The following is a 14,307-nucleotide window of genomic DNA, read 5'->3' on the forward strand; positions in this document are numbered from 1 at the left end:
TACATATTTTTTTACTTATATTATTTCTAAACAAACATCACCACAAGATACAAGATATTCTCTGGCTACTTAATGAGTCTGACTACTGGATATTGTGGCTTTAAGCTGAAATATGTTTTAGTCTACACTTTTCTCTGGTTTGTCTCCTTATTACTTAATCATCCAATGAGTCTTACAGAACTGTCAGTTTGGAAGGCAATAAATTATGTAATGATTTTTCTTCTTCTTTAAGATCAAGAAAGTCCCAATCATGGAAGGAATGAAAGAAACTTTTGCATACCTAGTACCTCATTTTCTGACAAAGTTAAGTGTTAATGATGACCTTAGGCTCCTGACTACAAATGTGAGACAGATTGACAAATACACATTACTGGCTATTCAAAATAATATGTGACAGGTTTTAGGATAAGAACCCAGTTCCTGGCCTAATTACTGAGTGACTAGGCAGCACATCATATGACCTGGTCATAACAGGCCAAAGGAAGAGTGAACTGTTGAGTCCTCAGGGACATTGATTTGTGGGGCATGTCATTGCTTACTTAGGGACCACGGCAGTTTCTATTAAGTTTTAAAGACACAAATTTATCATTATTGGTTATCCTTCTCTGAAATCCTCCTGCAAACTATCACAAAAGAATTTTCTATTTGCAATTTTAAAAGTATAAGACTAAAACATTCTCCATCGAGTTGAACAGTTGGATCAGTAACATGTAAACATCACTGATATTAAGATAAAAAGAAACATATATTAAAGCACAGAAATGATGTCTTATCTAAGAGGAAACACTGATGCAAAAGATGAGTACATACAGCTAGCTATTCGTGGGCAAAGAAATACAAACATTTAAAACAATAAAAAACTAATGTTTATTGTACAGGCTTTGAGTCAGGCATTTTTATCAGTTTTTCTCCCCTACACAGATTACAAATTAAAAATACTTTGAGTTTGTACAAGACCACCAACATTCTGAATGTGTTTTTACCCTTGTTTTGTTCCTTTCATACAAGGAGGAAAAACATTTTAGTCATTTATATATTAGCATTGTAATTCTCTCCTCACAGATGTTACATTTAAGTGTAGGGAAACTGAATGTCTTATAAAAAAAAAAAGGCATTGAGCTGAAAGACAGATTTAGATATGTCTATTCATTTCTATATACACTAATCATTCACACCACACATTATTAGAAGCCACTATGCACTAGGTACTAGGGTTACAAAATGTTATTAAAAAGCCTATCATCTAATATAGAGAAGACATTCAGGACAACATACCATTTTATAACAATAAAATGAATACAATAATAACAATATAAATGAATAGAATGGACCAGAATAAAAGATATACTGAAATCTGCTAAAGGGAGATAGGAAAGGCTTAGAGTAAAGCTAATCCCTGGGCAAAGGCTTAAAGGGTATATATTTAAGGTAACTAAAATAGCCTCTAATTCTGGTCTTGCTCTTTACCTAGGAACAAATCAATATTCTCTTTGGATCTATTTTCTTATCCATACAGATGATTCATGGAATCTCTGAGATCTGTAATATCACAGTTATAAATCTTCTGTTGGGGAATTTTTTCAGAAGTCATGTAATGAGTTGCTAAACTAGAATTATAATCCAGGTTTCCAGAAATTCCATATTTTTGAAGCTCCTAAACTAATTTCTATCTTTTTAAAGTCATAATCATGAGATTATCAGAAAGTAGCCATTTTCAGCATTATTTGTACTCATTTGTGTTCTTTAATGCTTTAGAGAGCAACACTGCTTAGCTTAAGATCCAGCCTACATCATGAAACTGTTATCTACTGTTAGCTATTCTCCAGCTACTGTGGCTGCCTCTTTTCTTCCTCACAACTATGTAAAGTACATTCCTACCTCTACCTCAGGACTTTTGCACTATACTTTCTTCTGTCTGAAACTCTTTTGTCCAAATTTTTGCTAGTCTAGCTCTTTTTTGTCTCTATAGTCTGAGGTCAAATTAACTCTTTGGAAAAGTTTTTACTAACTATTTCACCTGTGGTGCCAACATCCAGCCTGGACCTCTCCTTAGCTCACACTCCTATTTAGTTTCCTTTAGAGTATGTATTGCCATCTAAATTATCTTCCACATTTATTTTTCTATTTCATTGTCAGTTTCCTGCAACAAAAGAATGCAAGCCGGAATCTTATCTGTTTGCTCCTTTCTGAACATTCAAGTCCTGGGAAGAATGCTTGGCACAGAGTTGGCATTGGGAGAAGGAGAGAGGAAGGAGACAGAGACGGGAACAAATGTATAATAAACTTTGGAAAATCACCATATCGGAGGAATTATTTTCTCTTTAATATCTACTTTTTTTTTTTTTGCTTCACTTCATCATCCAAAAGAAAGCTTGTTATTAATGAAAACATACAAAGGTTTTGTAACATTACTTTTAATATGGATGACTGTTCATTTTCAAACATGAGATTTAATTTATTGAATTGCACTTAAGGCTACATAAAAGCCAAGCAGATGAACTTGTTAAAGAATAGATAAATGGTGGTGAACTAGAAGTTTAGAAGTTTCTATCCGTCAAGTAATGTATTGATTTTTTTTTGTTCTACATGCAAAGTAACTTTTTGAGTCAAAACTATGTTTGTTAACCATTATAAAAAAAAAAGCTAGAATAAGATGGCCAATTTTCTTCTCGACTTTCTTTGTTCTCTCCACTGTATATCATGCTACTGACCACTCCTTTTTTTAAGGTAAATTTCTTCCTTTGTTTCAAGATATTATTTTTTATCATTTCATTTTCTTTCTACCTATATAGCTGTTTTTTCTTTCTCCTGCCTGAGCTTCGTTTCTTCTATCCTCCTTAAAAGGCTTATGCTTCCTAAAATTTCAACTTTGTTCATTATCTCTTCTCTATCTCACACATTTGATTTCACATTTTGGCTGATGACTCGCAGATACTATATTTAGCACAATCTTCTCTCCTGTGCTTTTTCACAAATCCATTTACCCTCTACATGTTAACACTTATACATCCCACTGAAATCTAAATTTGACATGTATCAGTCTATGTATTCAACAAATCCCTGTAAGGAAGGGCTTACTATGTGTCTGACATAAATAAATATTAATTCATTTAATTTTCATAAAATTCTAAAGTAAGCACTATTATTATTTCCATTTCAGTGGTCAAAACCTTGAGACAGAGTTAACTCATGTAATTTACTCAGAGTCACTCAACTAATAAATGGTGAAAAGAAGATTTCATCCTGGCACTGCCATCGGCCCAGATCTTTAAACCTGAAACCTAGAATGCATGCTACAAAAATTTCTCACCTCACATCAAAATTGCCACTAGGTTCTAGTGATTTTATATTTCCTCGATATTTCTCTAATTCATTTTTCTTCTTTAACTCCAGTGCCTTAGTTCAGTCCTTTACAATTTCATTCCTGAAATACCTCAATAGCCTTCTTCACATTTCACTATGCTCCTTCCAATACATCCCCCATACTGACAGGAGTGATCCTTCTAAGAACAAATCTAATCACCTCACTTCCTTGCTTAAAACTATTCAGTGACTACCCACCACCTTCATAATATATCCAAACTCTTTAACATAATGTACAAGAGCAAGACGCTTCATTGGCTACCACAATTCTATAAAGCCTAAATCCAGACATACTCATTCCCTATAATTTCCTGACAGTATAATGCTCATCCATAAATATAAGCCTTTTCATATCTCTTCTTTTATCTTTGAGTCCCTTCTAAGTTGGAAGAGATGACACTTCTAATTAGGTTTTTGTTTGTCTACTACTTCACTGAGCCATCTCTTGAAAGCTAGGTTCATGACTTCTATTTCTGTACTTCCAACTTCTCCCATGGTACTTGGTTCATGTTAGGCAATGAGCAAACAGATGATGAATGAAAGAATGGACACACAAGTAAAACACTTTAAAGTTTATTTTAAGTGCTTTTTCAAACTAATGAGACAACCACTGAACAAGGAATAAAATTGAGTTTGGCATTTGTGATGCAGCTGTAGCCCTCTAAGCAAACCTTTGATCTTAAATTTCCCTTCTAATGCTAGCATTATCATTCTACTCTAAAAGTCAACTAATACCTTTTGCCAGCACCAGTTGCCTTAAAAGCAGGACCACCAAGAGATATAATTCCACAATGTTGGGACTCAGATCAAATGGCATCAGATAGCAGACGTACTCTGGCAATGTTCTGTGCCAATGTCCACATCTATTAAGTTTATTTGCTAACTAGTCTTATTATCTATTTCATGTTGGGATTTCTTTAGAGTGTGGTAGAATTAGACAGATGGGTTGAAAGTCTTCCTTCAGGCATAATACACATAGGATTGGGCAGATGGGAACCAATAATCAACATTGAGGCCTGAAACACATGGACGAAGCCAGGAGAAAAAAAGAATACGCCATCGTCTAGTGATAAATAAAAATATAGTTAGAAATAGATAAATTTGAAAATAAGATTTGAAATGTATAAATCGAAATTGGACAGTGGTTCAGTGGCACTTCCCTTCAAAGGTATAGATTTTCAGGCAATAAGTTTTTGCTATAGTGATAAGTACCTCCAGAAATAAAAAAAAGACGAATCTTAACAACAGAAAATGTCAGCCTGAATTAAGTTTTCTAGTAACAAGAACAAGGCTCAGTTTTATTTACTATTTCTATCAGTTAACTGGATAAAAATTTTATAGACTATTTAACAAATGAGTAAATGATATTAATCTGGGAGAAAAAGATCCGAACCCCTCAAATTTCCCCATTGTGGAAATACAAATTTAAATAACAAAATATAGAATTAAGTAAAAAATATTGTACTTAGATGTCCCTAAAACCCAAAGGAAAACTAAATAATTCCTATGCAAGTATACAATGTAGATATGTATTTGAGGCAGCACATATAAAAAGAGTAGAAATTACAGTTGACAATATAGTTGATAGGACCAGCAGCATGACACAGACAAAGAAGTCAGTTTAATCTTTGGCTGTATTAGTAGGAGAATTGTATCTGTTATAGTTGATGGAAACTGACTGTGCTAAAGAGCTTTCATTTCTAGACACTTCTCTTCTTTACTCTGCTCAGTGCTCCCAGATGCTGCAGCCCTGCGCTTGGGTTTGCCCAAATGATAGCATGAACCAGAAACAAGAGAGGAGAGAATGAGATCAGGTTATGTATTCCCATAGGTTCTTCCTGGCACTGAGTGAGCCCCAGCCATTCAAAAGTTCATGCTGCAGTCTGGCAACCAGCATCACTCCTCTTCCTCCATCTCTGATTCTGGTGATGACTTCCTTTCCTTATTCCTTTAGGGAAAAATATGATAAGGATTCTCTGCTGTTACTAGCCCTGGGGTATGACATTTGGATTTTGTAAATGGTTTCTTTATCAAAATCTATTCAAAGTCTCCAATATAGTATGATACTCATTTCTTGCAGGCACCCTGACAGATTAACATTTACTAAACACCTATTATGTGCCACCCTTCTAGTAGGAGCCATTATGTTTAAGGGTTTCAACATCCCTTCAAATTAGGTTTTATTGTTGCCATATACTTTACAGATGAAGGAATGTAGGTGTCTTGAGGTTGATTTGTTTTAGGTCAAACAAAAAATAGGTGGACAAGCTGGATGTGATCCCAAGCTGTCTGATTTAGAGCCAGTGCTATTAACTACTATACTTATTTCATTCTGTTCAGAATAAGTCAGGTCTTATTCATATTCTTGTCTTTTCCCCTTGGCTTCATACTTTCAGAGAAATTAGACAAGTGTTAGGAAGTGTGAGGAGATCTCGTAACTCTGAGAAATGTGGAGAGAATGCAAATTTGTAAAATCTTTCTAGAAAGTGATTTGACAGTATGTACCAAGGACCTTAAAACATGCACTTATCCTTAGGCCCATTAACTCTATTTATAAAAGTCTATTCTAAGGAAATAATCAGAGATATGAATAATGATTTAAACGCTAAGATGTTCATTGCAGAGTAAGTTACAAGGGCAAAAAATATATGAGATAACCTTGACTATTGTTCAACAATAGTAAAATAATTAACTAGATTATTATACATGTATGTATATGTATATATTCACATAGATATGAAATATTAACACTATTAAAATTGTGTCTTAGAGGGAACCCTTATATGCTGCTAGTGAAAGTATAAATTGATGCAGCTACTATGAAAAACAGTATGAAGTTTCCTCAGGAAATTAAGAATAAAGCCACCACATGACCCAGCAATCCTTTTTCAGGATATCTACTTGAAAAAGTTGGAAACATTTATTCATAATGATAAATGTATCCCTATGTTCACTGCAGTATTATTTACAATAGTCAAGACGTGGAAACAATCAAAATGTCCTTCACTGAATGACTGGATAAAGAAGATATCGTATATATATACAATGAAATACTACTCGGCCATAAAAAAGATAAAATATTGCCTTTTGCAACAACATCGATGGATCTTGAGAGCATTATACTAAGTGAAATAATTCAGATGGGAAAGGATAAGAATCTCATGATTCCATTCGTGTGGGATTAAAACAGAAAGCAATAAACAAATAAAACAAATAAACTAACAAAAAAAACCCCTCATAGATACAAACAACAGAATGGTGGTTACCAGAGAGAAGGAGGTGTATGGGAAAGATAGAGAGAATAAAAGGAATCGAATACAAGGTGACAGAAGGAGACTTCAGGTGGTGAGCACACAATAAAATTTGCAGTTGTATTATAAAGTCGTACACCTGAAATTTATATATTATTAAACAATGTTACCCCAATAAATTTAATTTAAAAGATTACATTTTGGAAATAGAATGAGTTGAGGAAATTTTTACATTGTTAACATAAGATTATCAAACTATGTAGGAAAAAAAATTAAGACAAGACTAAGAAATGTTAACTGTGATTATCTTTACATTTGGGAATATGAGTGATTACTTCATTTCTACTACATAACCTTCTATTGCTTTTCTGTATTTTTGTTTTGCACAATAGACTGAAAAAAATAAAACGAATTTTAAAACATCAATAACTATGATTAAAATGATAAAACTATATAATGATGATGATGATTAAAGTAACTATTATTTAATTATGGTTAAAATGATAGGAACTGTATAATCTAAAAAAGAGCAGATTTGAGAAAATGTGAATGAAGGGCTATTAAAGATAAGGGAATTTGACACTTGTCCTATATGGATCAAATAGAAGAACCTGAACCAATAAAAATTAGAAGAAGACAGAATTTGGCTTAATAGAAAGAAAATAATTCTAATAGGATTTTTAAAAGCAGGAACAGTTTGTCTCAAAATGTTTGATTTTTCTGTCACTGAAACAATTCAAGAAGAGGTTTGATCACAATTTTTCAGGAATCTTTTTATAGTGATTAAGTTTTAACAATAGTTAGATCTAGAATTTTTTCCCACCAGAGATTTTAAAATTTGAATGCTACTGAACAACAGTATCTAAATATTTTCTCACCATCAGAGACTTATATCTTTGGAATAAGGTATTATTGTTTCTGGGAATTGTTTTAATCTCCTTTTGGGGAGCAAAATAGAATGCCTCTCTAAGTTCAAAAGTAGTCCCTTTGTGAGCAGGACACATGTCTTTTCATCACAGTACACTTATTGCCTACAACAGTTCCAAGTACACAGTCAACCTATAACAACTCATGTTTGTTTGTTTGTTTGTTTGTTTGTTTAATTTTAAAAAGCCAGTGCACCAGTCCTGGTTAATACACTACCCCAGATCCACTCCACCCTGCCTGTTCCTTGGTGTCAACAACATACCTCACTTCCCAAATGGAGGAGCCTCATCTCCCAGCACCCACTGGGTTTCTTACCCCTCCACTAGCTGCATAGGTAGCCACAAAACATAACAAAGAAAGACAGAGGAGTTAATGGGTTTGAGGGTGTACCAGGTGAATTATCTGCCTTCTCCCAAGCTTTCTCCACTACTGTCCCAGGATGTAGTGGTTCTATAAAGGCTTCTCTCAAGGCATATCACATAGCCAAGCAAACAGCCATGTTTCCTTTTAGAAGCTGTGGCCACCTTGTGTTTGTTTTCTCTCTTTTCTTCTTCATTTCTTTTCCCTTTACTCTCACTCCGCTGTGATTATTTGCCCCAGTAAAGCATTGACACATAAGCTTTGTTTCAAGTTTGTTTTTTCAAGGATCTGTATTAAGATAGCAACTGAAATTTTATTGTGAGTTAGTTGATTAAAGGATAACAAATCCATTCTATGAGATCATTTGAAAAAGTGAGCTGCAGGTAAATTTTCATACAAAGAAATAAAGGGAGAATTGATCTGTGGCCTGGAGGAGGCAAAAAGAGCCCTGGAATGAGCAGCAGCATGGGGCCAGAAACACGGCCTGATGACAGTAGGTGGACATGAGAGAATGACCAGTAAGAGTCACCTCTATCTCTGTCTAAAGCTTGCCAAAGAAAAGCTTTACTAGTAAACTCACTGCCTTAATCCTCCCCAAACTCCATTAAGCAAACTGCTGGATGATACCATCATTTCCCAAGGCCTTTCTCACAAAGCTTAATTCTCATTATGCTCTCAATCCTGATGCCCATTACTCACCAACTTTCAGCTCACCACCTACGATGACCATGCATGCCACACTCAGAATGTTGCTTCTGTCCACAGGGAATTCTAAAGTCCCCATCACATAGAGGCCTTTGAGAAATGGAAGATCTGTATCCACGAAGACAGTTCTGTCTACAAAAGAAAAATAAATTGCTTACATGTGTAACCAAAACAAGAATTGCCTTCTCTCTTCCATTAATGTACTCTGCAGTTCTCCAGGAAATTCAAGAGCTGCTTATGTTATTACCTATGCCAAGACAGGTGCAGTATCTGGAAGAACAAATAGTTTGGCAAAAGCTAGGCCTTAATAAAAAGGTGGTAGGGTGTTGGTGGGGGCCGGGGGAAGGGGAGGCATGATTAATAAATTCTGCCATTGCTTAACAAACCAAGTATTATAGCCAAAAGGCATTGCTTATGCTCCAAACAGCTGTCTGAAGCCTACCTTAGTGCAAATGTACAGATGAAGTTCCAACCGTTTTCCCTGTCTCTTCACTTTGGCTTTAGTTTCAGAGAGGTAGAGAATCACAGAAATGATCTTGGCCTCCGAAGTCAGACTAATTGGAAGTGAATCCCAGCTCTGCTATTTACTAACTATGTAGACTAACAACTTTACCTCTCTGGGCCTCAGTTATCTAATCTGTGAAATAAGGATAATAATAAAAATATCTGCTTCATTCATAGGGTTTTTGTGAGGGTTAAATGAGTTAATATACTTATACAGTACTAGTAAGCTATTCTCAATGCTCCAGTTCCCACATGTAAAGCAAAGTGTTCGCTATGTGCTCAATAAGTTCTGAATATTTTCATTATTTGTATGGTTGTCCATTAGCCTGGAATGCTTGTAGAGCTCATTGGACAACATAAAACTTATTCTTCATCTCCCCTTTTATAGATAGTCTCCATACAACTTCAGAAGAATCAGAAGTGTTCTAAAAGTAACAACACAGTAATAAATGAATAAAAATTCTCGTTTTAAACAGTAAATATTTTACATATGCCGAAGTACTATATTACTTTCTGAGGCTTAGAAATAGTTCAACACAAATTAAACATATCAAATAAATATTTCTACTTAAATTTCAAGTACAATAATCATTGACACATGTACACATTTTTAATGAATATTGTACACAAAATCTTATGCCTTCTTTCAGGAAACAATGCACCCTGCTGTTCTTAAGAAACCGCTCCCCAAATTAGCTTCTCACGAGTTGTCTTTTCTAGTTCCTGCCTACTTCCCTAGTTTTAAGACAGTCACACTTTCCTGTAGCAGAGACTATAAGGTTGTAAACCAATAATTTCCCTTTTCCTCCTGGGTTCAGATTTAGGCTACTTTTTCCAAATTCTTTTGCAATTAGATGAAGCCATGTGACTGAGTTGTAGTTAGTAAAATGTAGGCAGAATTGAAGTGTAACATCTTTAGGCCTGGTCTATAAATTCTCCTATACGTGCTTTCTCCTTCCCCTTGACTGAACAGTAGAAAAGCGGTTCTCAAGGTATGGTCATGATCCAATAGCATCAACACCACCCACTCATCCATCGGAATCAGCCTCAGTTTTAGCTCTCCTAGTTAGCCATTCTCAGTCTCACCACTGGATCCACCACTCCCCCTGTGGAAATCTCTCTTCCTTTCACTTTCCAATAAAACCTTGTACATTCTTATGATAGAGCACTAAAACGCATTATTGTAATTACATAAATATTATTGTATGTGAGGAGGCAACTGTCACTGGGCTGGTCTCAGCATAATTATGTCTTTCCCTCCTATTATCACTTCCTCAGGTAAAGAGGCTATCTATCTATTTTTAAAAATCCCTAGTGCTTATTGTGACATCAAAGATAAAGACATTAAATAAATGTTGTCCAGATCTGTTGAGTTTAGTTTCCTACACACCTTAAACTCAAGAGTTTATTAGTGACATATAAAACGAATAATCAGGCTAAACACATGAAAATAAATACATAAATTTCACCTCTGGTACTTTACAAACATGCAAAGGAAGACTGAAATATCTAGAGAATGTTTTAGGTTTAACACACATTTTATGGGTTTATGACTTTAATATGACTTAAAAGCATGACAGAAATTATTTTAAGAATGCACTTTTGAAAATAAAAGTTCTACACAAATGGCCTTTACCTCTTCCAACTTATGATGTATTCTACCAATGTTTGGCTGTTGGACCTGATTGTACAAAACAATTAAATTGCTTCAACAAATGCTTTCTATCATCCACATAGTACTCATACAAACATAAAAGCATATTAGCCACCTTCTAAACGTATGCTTTAATTAAATATGACAATTACATGAAATGTAAATTTCCCCGTGGTCTTTATCCCATAACCTCTTAGAAGAAAAAATTTTTAATTGCCCTGCCCACTCCAAATATACAAACAAATTTTCCACAAATCATAGATAGTCCAGCTATTATAAGCTCCATGAGAACAGAAACCATAGCAGGCATTCTTACTTTTATTTGCTTGGCACCTAGTACAATACCTATAACAACTTATGATATTCCAGGTGCTTAAAATTAAAACCAAAGAACACATACATGTGCACACACACACACAGACACCACAAATAAAATTCAATAACTATCAGAGGAAAAGTATAAAATAAAGACAAGAGTAGAAATGTTGCTCTTCTTTCAGTGTCACCTTTCTCTGAAATTGCCTAGATCTGCCTATTCACCATTTTTCTTTCCTATTTTCTTTCCCCATGATATGCCAAATCTTTCTAGGTAGCAGAAATTCAAAGATGAGTAAGGCATGTTTCCCATCATCAGATGAAGACAAATAAGCAAATAACTGCAATGCAATATATTTGAATGATAATATACCTTTTTTTTTTTTTTACTATGTGGAGGTTGACCCCATCTTCATTCTCATCTACTTCAAAATGGAAAATCTATCGATATGCCTCTTAAAACAAAATTTTGCTGAAATAAAATAAACATATGGCTTAAAAAGATTTTTATAAAGGAATCCCACTTTTATCACAATAACAGAGATTATAGCTATCGTCGCAAGTAACAAAAGAATTTATCCTAATGTAGACTCCAGAGAAGATCAGCTGCAGGTTCAAATTGACCAACCCTCAGCTGTAATGGTAGGTTTTGGAGAATTTCTCTTTTCCAGGTGTAGAAATTTAGAATCAAAGTACCACGTTCTCAAGAAGTAGCACTTTTTCCATGAAATTACTCAAGAAACTTCAGAAAAATCATTCAGAAAGAGTTACTTATACAACTCACTTAAAAACCCGAATGATAGACTACCTCTGATTTAACTGTGGCCCAATACTTTTCATCTTATCTTGACTTGGCCAAGGCTATTCCATTCTCCTCTGTCAGTGACCAATCTATCCTACTTAAGAGAATGAACACTGGCATATGGAGGGAACCATCTGGAATTTCTGTTGCTCAATGGGAGGCTGATGGGGGAACAGATCTGGAAAGAGACTCCAAAAAGAATTAATGAGTACCAGATGTAATTAAAGACTGCTTTTCCCCCCAAAGGAGCTCAGGACCAGCCATGGGGTGGTGCCTTTTGGTTCCAAATTATACCCTCTTTCTACTCGTTCATCCATCAAGCACTAAACATCCCACCATCTTTATCCCAGTACCATTTGCCAAGCAGTGTTTTGTTTTGTTTTGTTTTGTTTTGTTTTGTTTACAGAAAGGATTGTATTTTGACAATTACAAAGATAAAGCTTTAGAAATAATATTGGGAAAGTTAACACATTAAGAAGGAATCACCTAAATTTCCCCATGTATCAAATGCAACAACAAAAGCAACAATAAAAAAGAGGCTTTAGTCTTCTAGAAATGCATTAGCTATCCTTAAGACAAAAAACCTGAGCCAATTCAAAAGGCAGATGTCTCTGATAGAGGGTTTCAGCTTCCTTTGAATCAAGAATACTCTGACTACTATAGTTACAAAGCATTCCATATAATTTCAACACTAGATTTAAACTCAATTTTTTTCCCCAGCAAAGTCAGGGAATCAAGGTCACTATTGTGTAGCATTCCAAGGGTCTGACACTTGTCTAAATCCTGTAGAAATGAGATCAAGGGCGAAGGGCACAGATCTTGGGAATAATGATGGGGTCACATGAACAGACATAATTTAGGGCGGGCAGACCCACTGCTTGTATGGTATTCACTGTATCAGGCCCCATAACTTAGGTGGTGAAGACAGTTTCCACTACAACTCTGCTATTGTCAGGAACACAGCCTACACCAGCTTTGGACATAGCTCAGACTTCTGAGGGAGAGCGATGGCATGCAAGGGCAGAGCAAGACATACAAGGACATACAAGGACTATTTGTGGGCTTGTTATTTTCCATTATGAACCTTCCGTAATTAATGAGTTTATTTCTACATTGAGTTTTGAACCCAATACTTTTCCATAAATTTGTGAACCAATGGAAAAATAAATTTTAATGCCATTGGAATCACTATTTAATGACCCAATACTCCTTTATAAAAAAGAAGACTATTTTTAGCTCTAAAGTGACTACTTTAAATATACATATTTACATAATGATTGGTGGTATTTTTTTTTTCTCTTGTAGTCTTCTTTAACTTTTGGCGAATCTAACAATTTATCCAAATGGTCGATCACAATTTATGAGAAAGGCTGGCGTATCCAAAAAAAGTACTCCTAAAACAGAATAAAAGTTCTCATATATAAATCATTCACAGGTATTAAAAAAAGGAAACGTGATTGAAAATTAATGTCAAGTAGACTTACAGAGATGATGATATCTATTTATCAAGAATCCATTCTCTTGCGGAAAAAAAGCAGAACAAAGAAGTGCTAGAAGATAGGATGCATTCTTTCTATAACTAAATTCTTATCAACATACTGCTAACTTTATAATCTGCTTTTTTTCATTAAATCTACACAGGTGGTTTCTTTATTCTAATCTGCTTATCATTTTTTTAAAAATTGGTCTTAAAAATAGGCAGAAGAGGCAGTTTTCAAAGTGCCCAGAGGCATATAACTCAAGACTGAAAGCCAGCTTGCTTAAACCTTGAAGAAAAACCATCTGCCTGCTTGGTGTGTATGTATGTGGATGCGGGGGAGGTAGGGTGGGAGGAAAAAAATCTCTCCTCGTTCTCACCTCATGGGAAGAGTCCAATTTAAATTTTGAGTAATAAATTTTCATCCCACTCCCCACATACACTCTTTCTGTGTCTTTCTCAATTACATAGAGACACACATAAATTCCCATAGTAGAATCAACATTTTAAATTATGATATTTTAATTGATCAATAAAATGTTTAACATACAGTGTTTATCTCTTCCTCTAGTCTAAACCATCTGTTCTTCAAAAATATTTGAATCTATTTAATAGGAAGGTTTTTAAGTAAAATTACCAACTGTATCAGATGAATCCTCTGAATCCCAAATTCTGAAAGGAAAATACCAGAAGGTACTGCTGTTTTCATAAAAATAGAAAAGAATCTGTGCCTTCTTTTATTCCAGGCTTTCTTTTGTTTTGTTTTTAAATCTAGATATGGTATTATGCTGCTGTTCTCATCATAAGATCTCAAAGAATTCATAATGGACAACTTGGTGTTGCCATTTTTTTTAAAACAATTTTAATATTTAAAAATATTGATGTATAAAAGATGTACATATTTAATGTATACAACTTAATGAGTTTGGATATAAGTATACACTCATGT

At 34.6% G+C, this 14,307-nt stretch overlaps 1 protein-coding gene across 1 annotated transcript in view; it reads right to left on the reverse strand.

Annotated features, from left to right (window-relative positions):
- The window catches only part of LOC105288587 (fibrocystin-like), a 301,050-nt gene that overhangs the window by 142,334 nt on the left and 144,409 nt on the right, over positions 1-14,307 (reverse strand). Inside the window, exon 17 of the mRNA XM_023527696.1 lies at positions 8,601-8,738. Coding sequence (XP_023383464.1) covers positions 8,601-8,738 — 138 coding nt within the window. The remainder of the gene's footprint in view (positions 1-8,600; positions 8,739-14,307) is intronic.

Source organism: Pteropus vampyrus, unplaced genomic scaffold, assembly GCF_000151845.1.
Source record: "Pteropus vampyrus isolate Shadow unplaced genomic scaffold, Pvam_2.0 Scaffold18, whole genome shotgun sequence".
Classification (NCBI taxonomy): Eukaryota; Metazoa; Chordata; class Mammalia; order Chiroptera; family Pteropodidae; genus Pteropus; species Pteropus vampyrus.